The sequence below is a fragment of the Gekko japonicus genome, unplaced genomic scaffold, assembly GCF_001447785.1.
Source record: "Gekko japonicus isolate JY-2015 unplaced genomic scaffold, Gekko_japonicus_V1.1 scaffold4525, whole genome shotgun sequence".
Classification (NCBI taxonomy): Eukaryota; Metazoa; Chordata; class Lepidosauria; order Squamata; family Gekkonidae; genus Gekko; species Gekko japonicus.
Genome location: NW_015171027.1, coordinates 47,135 through 60,472, shown reverse-complemented (window position 1 = coordinate 60,472; position 13,338 = coordinate 47,135). Strand labels below are relative to the sequence as shown.

General features: G+C 51.1%; 1 protein-coding gene across 1 annotated transcript in view; it reads right to left on the bottom strand.

The window, feature by feature from the left end:
- The window catches only part of PPP1R36 (protein phosphatase 1 regulatory subunit 36), a gene marked incomplete at both ends in the record, with an annotated part of 71,786 nt that overhangs the window by 11,975 nt on the left and 46,473 nt on the right, over positions 1-13,338 (bottom strand). Inside the window, 1 exon segment of the mRNA XM_015419032.1 lies at positions 1,325-1,367. Within this exon segment, the coding sequence (XP_015274518.1) occupies positions 1,325-1,367 (43 nt within the window).

The window sequence follows — 13,338 nt, the reverse complement described above, 5'->3', positions numbered from 1 at the left end:
TGAAATAACGGGAAGGAAGGAAGGAAGAAGGGAAGGAAGGGAAGAAGGAAGGAAGGGAAGGAAGGAAGGAAGGAAAAAAGGAAGGGAAGGAAGGAAAGAAGGAAGGGAAGGAAGGAAGGGAAGAAGGAAGGGAAGGAAGGAGGGAAGGAAAAAAGGAAGGGAAGGAAGGAAAGAAGGAAGGGAAGGAAGGAAGGGAAGAAGGAAGGGAAGGAAAGAAAGAAGGGAGGGAAGGAAAGAAGGAAGGGAAGGAAAAAAGGAAGGGAAGGAAGGAAGGAAAGAAGGAAGGAAGGGAAGGAAAGAAGGAAGGGAAGGAAAGAAAGAAGGGAAGGAAGGAAGGAAAAAAGGAAGGGAAGGAAGGAAAGAAGGGAGGAAGGAAGGAAGGGAGGAAGGAAAGAAGGGAGGAAGGAAGGGAGGGAGGGAGGGAGGAAGGGAAGGAGGAAGGGAGGGAGGAAGGAAAGAAGGCCCTGCTTGACACCATCAGTAGCTCTCCCAGGTCTTTTCTAGTACCACACCCCATGATCCTGTTTTTGGCTGGAGATACCAGGGAACAATGTTCCCTCTAATTTTGCCCCCCCCCCCCAACTGAGTGGAGCAGAATCTATCTGCTGTGATCTTAAAACGGGCAGTGCAAGACCCCGTGCAGCTCCAGATTGCTGCTGAGCGGGGCTTCCTGTGTTAATGAGTTTACGCGCACAGCTTAGAGGGAACGCTGCCAGGGACTTGAACCTGGGCCCTTTATCCATGCAGGGCGTGTGCTCCACCTATGAGCCCCACCCATTCCCACAGCTCTGAGAAACAGCGATCTGCTTTTGTGCTGTCTTCCACTCTCGACGCCTCTCCTACTGAACGCACATCCATGAAGCTGCCCTGCAGTAAATCAGACCCGTGGTCCATCAGGGACAGCACTGTCTATTCGGATCGGCAGCGGCCGAAACTATTTTCCTTTTTTAAGAGGTGCCGGAACTCTCAAGACGGAAATGAAGTCTTCAATCTCTATACTGAAAACTCACCAACTTTTAAACATTTTTAAAAGAATTTTGTCGAAGAAGTTCCGGAACTCTGCTCCGGCATGTTCCCCAAGAAAAAACGCCCCGGTGGCGGCTCTCCAGGGTCTCAGATAGAGGCCTTCCATGTCACCTACTGCCCAGCCCTTTGGACTGGAGATGCTGAAGACGGAACCTTGAGATTTCCGCTGCGGCACTGAGCCGCGACCACGCCACGCTCAGTGATCGTGGCGAGGCACTGTTGTCTGATTCTGCCAATGCTGGAAGCTCGTCTCGTTTTCAGAGGGAGACAGGCCTCCTCCTCCCCGCAGCCTCCTTACCTCAAAGAACTCCCTGTCCCTCTGCGCAGCTGACGTTTTCCTCCTACAGTGGAAAGGAGAGAGACAGAACTGAAAGATTCTCTGTGTCGTACAAGCCAGCTCACGACACTCCGTCACCGGGTAGGGTGACCGACCAACTGCCAGGATCCACAGCAACAACGAAGTACACACTTGCAGGAAGGTTTTACTTTATTCGAAGCTATAGATGCATGGACAGGAAAACTGTTAGGAATGGGGGGGGAGCAACGAGCATGGCAGGTTATAGTACACTCAAACAACAGAGGCCCAATTGCGGGAGTTCCCCCGCGCGCCATCGGGCCTGGGAGCAAACGCTTCTAGGCGGCACAAGCTATCTCCTTCCCACGGTTTTTCGTGAGATCACCCAGCAACTATCCTGCAGCAGCAACCACCTGTGGCCTTGAGAGATATAGACGTCCCAGCAGCTAAGCAATTAAGCGCATCAACAGGTCTACATATGAAAGCAAAAGCAACCAAGCGCATACATGAAGGAAGAAAAAAAAACATTGGCAGCTTGCTGACACCAACCGGGCATCGAGTATGACGTTGGAGCTATGCAAAGAGGAACAGGCTTGGTTTTTCAAATATGGGGTGTTACCTGGATAGCCCAGGCTAATCAAGTCTTGTCAGTTCTCAGAAGCTAGGCAAAGTTTGGCCCTGGTTACTGTTTTGATAGAAGACCTCCAAGGACGCCCAGGGTCACTACGCAGAGGCAGGCAACGGGAAACCACCACTGAATGTCTCTTGCCTTGAAAACTCAACAGGGCCACCATTAGTGCCCCCAAGTTCCTTTCTTTATATCCTTCAAACCAAGCAAACGGCTGCCAATCCATCTGCTTGCATGCGGAATAGAAGAAGAGAAGAAGGAGAGATTGGATTTATACCCCGCCCTTCACTACCCGAAGGAGTCTCAGAGCGGCTCACAATCTCCTTTCCCTTCCCCTCCCCACAACAGACACCCTGTGAGGTAAGTGGGGCTGAGAGAGGTCTCTCGAAAACTGCCCTTGAGAGAACAGCTCCGAAAGAACTTGTGACTGACCCAAGGTCACACCAGCAGCTGCACGTGGAGGAGTGGGGAATCAAACCCAGTTCTTCCAGATCAGAGTCCATGCTCCTAACTACCACGCCAAATTGGCTCTAAAAGGGAAACTGTATTTGGGGACCGTTATTCCAGTGCGGGTTAAACCGTTCTTCCACCACCCTCCGGGGTGGGGGCTGCACCCCAGAGTAGCCCGTTCAATATATAAACCCCACCCCCGATGCACTCGTCCTGCCCATCACAAGAGCTTCTGGAAGCATGTCCTCCTTCGCTGAGCCACAGCCCTGCCCCAGAACCTTCCGAACATGGGCATGGCTTGTTCCATGGAATGAGACACCACCCTGCCTCCAAACCCCAGAGGGTTCCGGAGACAGATTGTTCCCAACCTGAGCCTTAGGGCCGTGGAGGGTGTGAACCTGTCTTGCCACTGAAACGAGACACTCCCAGGGCATGGCCGCAGAGCCCTGACGTGGCTGGCCCATGCTTCTTGTCATATCTCAGAAGCTAAGCAGGGTCAGCCCTGGTTAGTACTTGGATGGGAGGGGGAGGGGGAGGAGAAGAAGGAGATTGGATTTATGCCCCGCCCTTCACTCCGAGTCTCAGAGCTGCTTACAATCTCCTTTCCCTTCCTCTCCCCACAACAGACACCCTGAGAGGTAGGTGGGGCTGAGAGAGCTCTTTCGAGGACTGCTCCTGAGAGAACAGCTCCGTAACTGACCCAAGGTCACCCAGCTGGCTGCATGTGGAGGAGGAGTGGGGAATCAAACCCAGTTCTCCATATCAGAGTCTGTCGCTCCTAACCACGACACCAAACTGGCTCTGGAAGTCCAGGGGTTGCGACGCAGAGGCAGGCCATGGCAAAACCACCTCTGTCTGTCTCTTGCCTTGAAATCCCCAGGTGGTCACCATAAACCGGCTACAACTTACTGGGCAGCATTATTTTTTTTAATTAAAAAGGTAGTATTAATATGCTCTGACCGGGGATGGCCCAGGTTAGCCCAATCTGGTCAGATCTCAGAAGCTCAGCAAGGTCGGCCCTGGTTAGTCCATGGATGGGAGCAGGGCTCTTTTTGTAGAAAAAGCCCAGCAGGAACTCATTAGCATAATAGGCCACACCCAACAGCAGAGACTCATTAGCATATTAGGCCACACCCCTGACAGCACAGCTCATTAGCACATTAGGCCGCACCCCCATGTTGCCAGAAGTGTGGTCATCCAGCCACACCCACTTTTTGCTTGTTATTCTGTTGACCTTGTTTGTGGTGTCAAAACCCAGGGCCTTTTTTTGTAGCAGGAACTCCTTTGCATGTTAGGCCACACACCCCTAACGTAGCCAATCCTAATGAGTTTCTGCTGTTGGGTGTGGCCTATTATGCTAATGAGTTCCCATTGGGCGTGGCCAACTCGGGAGCCAGCCAGAACTCCGTTCCTGTGCGTTCCTGCCCAAAAATAGCCCTGGATGGGAGACCAGCAAGGAAGTCCAGGGTTGCTACATGGAAACCATCTCTGTTTGTCTCTTGCCTTGAAAACCCTACAAGGTCACTGTGAGTCGGCTGCAACTCGGTGGCACTTCCCACCACTATGGCTAGAGGACACCCAGTCCGCTCAGTGCCTGGAGACCTCCAGGGAACCCATGTCTATCGCCTTGAGTTCCTTGATGGAAGGAAGAGCCAGTGTGGTGGTGCAGTGGCTGGAGCCAGTTTGGTGTGGTGGTTAAGGGCGTAGACTCTAATGTTGGAGAACCGGGTTTGATTCTCCACTCCTCCACATGCACCCAGCTGGGTGACCTTGGGCCAGTCCTGAGTTCTCTCTGAGCTGTTCCCTCAAGAGCATTTCTCTCAGAGCTCCCTCAGCCCCAACTGCCTGACAGGGTGCCTGTTGTGGGGAGGGGAAGGGAAAGGAGACTGTAAGCCACTATGAGACTCCGAGGGAAGGGCGGGGTAGAAAGCCAATCTCTTCTTCTCCTTCTCTTCAAATCCACACTCAGCCACAAAGCTTGCTGGGTAAACCTGGGCTAGTCACTCTCTCCCAGCCTAACTTTCCTCACAGAATCGGACTTGCCTCACGGGATCTAACTTGCCCACCTGGATCTTGCCTCACAGGGTTATTGTGAGGGTGAAATGAGAGAGGGAGGACCCCGGTATGCGACTGTAAGCTCTCCGAAGGAAGGATAAAAGAAGACTGTACTAGATCAATAGGAGGGGAAGGTGGGGGATTAAACAGAGAAGAAGGCTACCCGTTCCAACGAACGCCTGAGGGCAGGAGTCCTCCCAGTGCCAAAACTAAACAAATACTTTTGTTTCAGAACGGCTGGCTCCCGAGTGAATCGTTTCCTCTTCTTAATGAGCCATGGAGCTCACAAACGGACAAGCCAATGTGGAAAATGTCAGTGGGGCCGCAAAGGACACAGCACAAGAGACAGTTGGCAACAACCAAGAGACAACAACGTGGAGGATTAGAATGTTGTGGCCCAGCAGCGGAGGAGACGGCTCATTCTCAAAGGGAGGCGTCAGAATCTTTGGCTCGCTTCTGGGCTTCCATCCCTCTTAGATACTGCTCGGTTTGGACTCAGGGATCCTTCCCTTCGGTCTCCTTACTCTGTCCCCCTTGTGCTTTTTGTAGCAGGAACTCCTTTGCATATTAGGCCACACACCCCTAATGTAGCCAATCCTCCAAGACCTTACAGAGCTCTTCTTACAGGAGCTACTGTAAGCTCTTGGAGGATTGGCTACATTGGGGGTGTGTCACTTAATATGCAAATGAGTACCTGCTACAAAAAGAGCCCTTATAGAACCACAGAGTCGGGAGGGGCCAAGGAGGCCATCTAGTCCAGCCCCCTGCTCAGTGCAGGATCAGCCTGGAGCATCCCTGACAAGCATTTGCCCAGCCGCTGCTTGAAGGCTGCCAGGTGGGGGGAGCTCACCGCCTCCCTAGACAGCTGATCCCACTCTTGCACAACTCTTACTGTAAAAGAGTTTTCCCTAAGATCCAGCCGGTACCTTCCCGCCCTTCACTGAAACCCATGACTGCGAATCCTGTCCTCTGCTGTCAACAGGAACAGCTCCTCTAAGGCCCAATCTGCATCTAGCATTTGCACTGCTGTTTACCAAAACAGAAATTCCCCTCTATACTGCATGCCACTTTCACTTTGATTGATTGTCGCTTTCACTTTTTTGATCTCCCGGTTTTATGGTAGCTGTCTGCATAGATTTATGGCCGTTTTATGGCCATTCAGGGGTGACTCTGCAGTAAGTACGGCATTAGTCTGGGATATTTGAATGTAGTTTTGAGCTGCATCTTTTTCTGTTCCAGTGTGGGTTTGGTAAAACAGTGGAGCAAATGCTAGATGCAGACTGGGCCTAAGTTGACAGCCCTTCAAATACTTCAAGAGAGCAATCCTGCCCCCCCCCTCAACCTCCTCTTCTCCTGACCGAACATTCACCCAAGCGAGCTTCATGGCTGAGTGAGGACTTGAACCCAGGTCTTCTGTCCTAATCCAACGCTTTTAGTATCACACCAGGTTGACTCTCTAAATATCCTTTTCCCAAGTCCAAATGAAATAGCTAAATAAGAAACTCTCATTATATAATGGTTTAAATTTATGCCTCCTGAATACACTTCAGTGACTCAGGAAGGAGTTCTTCCATTGGGGGCGGAGCATCACGGATACTTCAGTATTGCTGATCCATGCAGGCTTACCCAGAGGTAAGACTCAATGAACACAATGCAGAGGTGGCACGGGAGCGATAAGTGGTCTTCAACCCATCAGGCCAGAAACCTCAAGCGGGTCTCCAGGGCTGGATTTAGACTTGCTGAGGCCCTAAGCGATACAAAACCCAGAGGCCCCCTACTGTTTTAAATTACATCAGCTGGTCTCAGAAGAAACTCTCATTATATAATGGTTTAAATTTATGCCTCCTGAATACACTTCAGTGACTCAGGAAGGAGTTCTTCCATTGGGGGCGGAGCATCACGGATACTTCAGTATTGCTGATCCATGCAGGCTTACCCAGAACTAAGACTCAATGAACACAATGCAGAAGTGGCGCGGGAGCCCATCAGCCAGAAACCTCAAGCGGGTCTCAGACATCCACCAGCTGGGTCACAGGATCTCTGTAGTGCATGGCTTCCTTTTTTGGCTGCTTCTGGGAATGACATGCCAGCGATGCTCATGCACAGAGCAACTGTGCCTTGCCTTGTCTTGCGGAGATGCAGAGTAGGGTTCCCTGCGAGACTTTGAAGGGCGGAGACTCAACGTAACAGTGCCTCGCAATGTCATTACATCATTTCCTGCCCCAGGGGTCCGCGGACAGGCCAGAGCTTGGATCCTAGAACAATGGAAACTTCGGATCCTGGATCCCCCAGCCCCAACCAATAGCCACCTTGGCGGGACATTCAAACCCTCCAATGGGAGTGGGGGGTTGCTGGGTGGATATGTATATAGTTGGCCCTGTTGGCCGTTAGAGTTAGTCTTTGTCTGTGTTAAGTACAATAAACGTGTGCTACAGTATGTCGTCGTCCGAGACATCCATGCGGCGAACCCAGTACTTTTCACATTACATCATTTCCTGCTGCGTGACTGGAAGTGACATCACAGCATTGCCAGACATTCTAGCGTTCACTCAGAACTCGATGGTGAAACCCGCCTACGCCCCATTGTCCACCCTCACTGTGGTGAGGGGTGTGGAAATGCGAGGCTGGAACAATATCTTACAGTGGGGTTGCCAGGTCTTCACAACACGCCGGCGGGGGGTGGGAGGGAGCCTTCCGGGAATGGGGCGGGGCTCCGCCCCCAAATAGCAAAATCGCACGGCGACATCTCCAGCACAATGATATCACACAGAAATGATGTCATCACGTCGAGGACGTCATGCGGCAACACTCTGGTTCGAGGGCAAAACCTCTATGGTAAAATCGCCCTCAAACCATAGAGTCTTGCCCAAAAAAACAGAGCATCACCAGGCGACGTCCCCAACATGATGACATCACATCAGTGTGATGTCATCATGTTGGGGACGTCACCATGCAACATCACTGTTTGTGGGTGGATCTCTGCACCCCGACCTCTTCAAGGCACAAGAGCTGGGCAGGCATTCTTGTTCGGGTCAGTTGGCCATCCCAGCTCCTTCCTCCACTGCAGCTGTTCGTGAGCCATGAATTTCCTGGTTTGCGGGGGGTCTCCCTTAACACAGTCTGAAATCTGGCATACATTTCCTGTACGCAGCTGTGAGAACACAATGCGATTTTCCCTCCTTATGTCAATAATGCCCCAAAGGAAATTGGCACTCTTCGATGTTATATAACCTGTCTCAGAGCCAGACCCGCCTGGTTCCTTCCTCGAAGTCTGAGGCACCATCTAACAAAAGGGGCAGGCTAAAAGAAAAGAAAGAACAGCGTGCAGGGCGGGGGAGACAGGATCTATCTGATCCAGACGGTCAGCCATGTCGGTCTGAAGCAGCAGAACAAATTTGGAGTCCAGCAGCGCCTTTGAGACCAACAAAGGTTCATTCAAGGTCTGAGCATTCATGTGCAAGGCACGCTTTTTCATGTATCCGAAGAAGTGTGCCTTGCACACGAAAGCTCATACCTTGAATCAGGGGTCATTTCCTGCAGGAGCGCACAGGAGCGGAGCTCCGGCAGTAAAAAGCCCAGGGGGCAGGCACATGCAACAAGCCCCGCCCCCTGCTCCCAGCAGCCCTCAGTCAGAGCAAGAAGCAGCCAGGTAAGCTGCAGAGCCCCCCCCCCCAGGCCCCCAGTCCAAAAACGTCCAGTGGCACCTTTAAGACCAAGTTTTATTCAGGCACAAGCTCTCCCTCCTCTGTGAGGGCAGAACTGCACGTTCCCCCCCCCCTCAATAGCTAGCAATCCAAAACAGTCCAGTGGAGCCTGAGCAGTGGGTGTTGCCTTCTGACACACTTCCGGTGATGTCAGGGGGCGTGGCATATGCAAATAAGTTATGCCAATGAGTTATGCTAATGAGCTCCTGCACCTCTTTTTCTACGAAATGACCCCTGCCTTGAATAAACCTTTGTTGGTCTTAAAGGATCTATCTGAGGACAAGATCACACCCCTTCTGTTCGGGATTAAATAACCTGGGACTATGCTCCAGTTCGATACCCTCAGATCCCCAGTGTAGAACAGCATTGCCGCACGTACAATATAGCACCAAAAGGATGAGGAAAATCTACCTTTGATCCACCCGGATCATAAATACACTTTGCCACACAGGCCGTTAAACAAATGCATTGAGCGATACTGTCAGCACGAAGTAACACCGGAGCCTCCATTTTGTAAAAATGTGCTGATTGACGGATCCTGCTTTAAGTTGTCTAAACGGCAGCGTAGCACTCAATCCCATGACTTTTATCAGCAGGCCATACGCACAGTGGTCTGACGTATTTACAGGGCTATTTTTGGGCAGGAAAAGCTCTCCCTCCTCTGTGAGGACAGATCTGCATGTTCCCTCCCCCCCCAATAGCTAGCAATACAAAACAGTCCAGTGGAGCCTGAGCGGTGGGTGTTGCCTTCTGCCACACTTCCAATGTCAGGGGGTGTGGCATATGCAAATGAGTTATGCAAATGAGTTGTGCTAATGAGCTCCTGCACCTCTTTTGCCTATGAAATGACCCCTGACCCAGATCATAAATACACTTTGCCACACAGGCCGTTAAACGAATGCATTGAGCGATAATGTCAGCACGAAGTAACACCGGAGCCTGATTGACGGATCCTGCTTTAAGTTGTCTGAGTGGCAGCGTAACACTCTATCCCGTGACTGTTATCCGCAGGCCATACGCACAGGGGTCTGACGTATACACGCGCGATGCAGTCTTACACAGAAGTCCATCTGACTGTCTTCATCAAGGGCTTATGCCCACGTGCACAGCCTTACAACCTCGGCTGCTGAGGATGGCTTGAAATACAACCAGCGTTGCCAGCTCCAGGTTGGGAAATACCTGGAGTATTTGGGGGTGGAGCCTGAGGGCAGGGTGTTGGGGAGGGGAGGGACATCAGCGGGGTGTACTGCCATGGAGACCACCTTCCAAAGTAGACACTTTCTCCAGGTGAACTGATCTCTGTCACCTGGAGGTCAGTTGTAGCTCCAAGAGGTCTCCAGGCACCACCTGGAGGTTGGGAACCCTAAGTACAACCCGCGATCCAGCACCTGCAACCGAGTGGGGAAACCACTTCCTATAAATCATATCGCCCAGCCAGCTGTCTATCAGACAGGCAACTGGATTTTGGTTTTATGTGTGCTTTAGACACCAGCAACCTTCAACTTTCCTGGACCCAGGAGCCACCTTTATCTCCCTGGCCGCAGCATGAAGCCAGTGTAGTGTAGTAGTTAAGAGCATGGACTCTTAAGCTGGGAGAACCGGATTTGATTCTCCGCACCTCCACATGCAGCTGCTGGTGTGACCTTGGGTCAGTTACAAGTTCTTTCAGAGCTGTTCTCTCAGGAGCAGTTCTCAAAAGAGCTCTCTCAGCCCCACCTACCTTGCAGGGTGTCTGTTGTGGGGAGGGGAAGGGCGATTGTAAACCGCTCCGGGACTTCTTCAGGCAATGATGGGTGGGGTATAGATCCAATCTCCTCTCCTCCACAAAGCTACAAGCATGTGACAGGAAGTCACATGACATCAGAGTCACGGGACAGGAAGAGGCGCGGCCCTGCCCGTGATAAAAAGGGGATCCTCTCCACTACTGAGCGACCTTGTCTGGCTGGTCTAGGGTTCCTTTCAGTATACATGCAAAGAGGGGAAAGGGGTGGGTTGTTCTCTAGGTATCTGAACTAGTATCAGGTCCTTCCAGAGAGCAACAACCAAAAAAGGCTGAAACATGCACAGTTGCCAGCTGCCTGGAGCAAAAGCGCCCTGTGTCAGCGGAGGCAGAATTGGATGCTGTTGACCGGGCAATGTTCTTTCATGCCACCAAACGTGTCTCTGTGGTCTCCATTTCCATGTGGGTTGCCGACCTCCGGGTGGTAAGAAACCCAAAGAGCAGAGATGCGTGGAAGGGAGTAAGTATAACAAAGGATCAAACCGTGCCTAAATAACGAAAAGTAACATGTTCAACAATCAATGAGTATGATAATCTGAACCTATTCAAACAGAGGGCTTCTAGTGTCCTGGCCCCACTGGTGGGCCTTCTGATAGCACCTGGTATTTTTGGCCACTGTGTGACGCAGAGTGTTGGACTAGATGGGCCATTGGCCTGATCCAACACTGGCCTCTCTTGTGTTCTTAGAGTATAATTACTCTATTTAAATAGGTTCAGATGATCACACTAATTGATCGTGGAATACATTATTTTTCATTATTTATGCATGGTTTGATCCTTTGTTATACTTAACCTCCAGGGGGTGGCTGGAGATCTCCTGGGATGACAACTGATCTGGGATGACAACTGATCTCGACAGAGGTCACTTCACCTGGAGAAAACGCCCACTGTAGAAGCTGGACTCTATGGCTTTCTCGGTTTATGAAATTCAACTTGTTAGGCCGCCCTTCCCTGCAAGCAGGGCTCAGGGTCGACTTACATCAGAAACATCACAATCATGCTCTATTAAATAACATTAAAACCTACTAAAAACAATATATTTCGAACTGTACAATTTATCTGAGACGGCGGGAAAAACCTGTTCCCGCCAGCCCCCTGGGGTGAAGGGGTGCGCAGGGGTCATTTCCTGCGGGAGCACACAGGAGCGGAGCTCTGGCAGTAAGGAGCCCAGGGGGCAGGCACATGCAACAAGCCCCGCCCCCTGCTCAGTCGGTCCACGAGAAGCAAGAAGCAGCCAGGTAAGTTGTAGAGCTGCCCCCAGCCCGCCTTCAGGTACAAGCCATCCTCTGTGAAGGCAGATCTGCACGTCCCCCCCCCAGCTAGCAATCCAAAACAGCCCAGGGGGCGGGCACACGCAACAAGCCCCACCCCCTGCTCCTAGCAGCCCTCAGTCAGAGCAAGAAGCAGCCAGGTAAGTTGCAGAGCTCCCCCCGGCCCTCCGGTCCAAAACAGTCCAGTGGCACCTTTAGGACCAAGTTTTATTCAGGTACAAGCTCTCCCTCCTCTGTGAGGACAGATCTGCACGTCCTCCCCCCAATAGCTAGCAATCCAAAACAGTTCAGTGGAGCCTGAGCAGTGGGTGTTGCCTTCTGACACACTTCCGGTGATGTCAAGGGGTGTGAGCATATGCAAATATTATGCTAATGAGTTATTCTAATGAGCTCCTGCACTTCTTTTTCCATGAAATAACCCCTGGGGGTGCGGAGGGCATGAGAGTGTCAACCGTCACTGTCCTCGACCTGAGGCCTGGCTGGACATCTCTGCCTTGCGGGCCCTACGCAAAGCTAATGCCTAAACCCCGCCCTCCTCAGGCTCCACCCTCCCAAATCTCCAGGTATTTCCCAACCCAGAGCCGGCAACCCTAATTTCAACACACTGAGCTGCTATTAAAGGGGTGGGACTTTTCCCCCCACTAGTTCTTGGCCACTCTAGATCCATGGGTGGGAGACACAAGTCCACGTTCCCCAGCATCTGCGTGTTTACAGAGCGAGCTTCTCGTGTTTCATTAACAAAAGCTCTCAAGGGGAGGGAGGGCACTTCAAGCGAAATAAACATCGCATCAAGAGTACCGGCCAACGTAAACACGACTGGAAGAGAGGAGCCAGGATTATGCCACAGCCAAAAACAAGATCGGCCAGGGCACGTCGGCCACAGAAAGCCAGTTAACATAAACTGATACATTTTACCGCTCATTTAAATTGGGCCAAGATCCTGAAGCCCTGCTTGTATAATGGGCCGGTATCATAAGAGCATCAGAAGAGCCCTGCCGGATCAGACCAATGGTCCATCTGCTCCAGCATCCGGTCTCACACAGTGGGCCAAGCAGTTCCTCTGGAGGTCCTAGAACAGGGCAGAGAGGCCGAGGCCTTCATTAGAACATCAGAACATCGGAAGCGCCCTGCTGGATCAGACCAGTGGTCCCTCTAAGTCCAGCATCCTGCCTCACACAGTGGCCAACCAGCTTCTCTGGAGGTCCTAGAACAGGGCAGAGAGGCCGAGGCCTTCATTAGAACATCAGAAGAGCCCTGCTAGATCAGACCAGCGGTCCATCTAGTCCAGCATCCCGTCTCACACAGGGGCCAACCAGTTCCTCTGGAGGTCCAACAACAGGGTAGAGAGGCCAAGGCCTTCCCTGTTAAGAATATAAGAGGAGCCCTGCTGGATCAGACCAGTGGCCCATCTAGGACCAACACCAGGGCAGAGAGGCCGAGGCCTTCCCCTGATGTTGCCTCCTTGCTCTGGGATTCAGAGATTTAGTGCCTCTGTGGAGGTTCCCCTCAGTCACCATGGCTGGTAGCTATTGATAGACTTATCTTCTATAAATCTATCTAATCCCCTTTTAGGGCTGTTTATTCCTATAAAAACACAGAGTGAGTTCTGGAGGCCTCACTTCAAAAAGGATGTGTACAATTACATGTAACTGTAAATTGAGAAATGTTAGTCAAAAACAAATCTGTACAGTTTCATGTTGTTAATGTTTGATATTGTTCAAAGTTGATGTTAAAATTGAAATAAATAAATAAATAAATACTTCAAAAAGGATGTGTACAATTACATGTAACTGTAAATTGAGAAATGTTAGTCAAAAACAAATCTGTACAGTTTCATGTTGTTAATGTTTGATATTGTTCAAAGTTGATGTTAAAATTGAAATAAATAAATAAATAAATAAATAAAAAAGGATGTGGACAGAATGGAGCGGGTGCAGAGGGACTTGGGAATGTTTAGTCTGGACAAGAGGAGGTTGAGGGGGGACAGGATGGCTCTCTTGAAGTACTTGAAGGGCTGTCCCTTAGAGGAGGGCAGGGAGCTGTTCTTGTGGGCAGCAGAGGAGAGGACTCGCCATCATGGGTTTAAAATAAGGGCTGGAGAATAGGAAAAACCTTTTGACAGAGTTGTG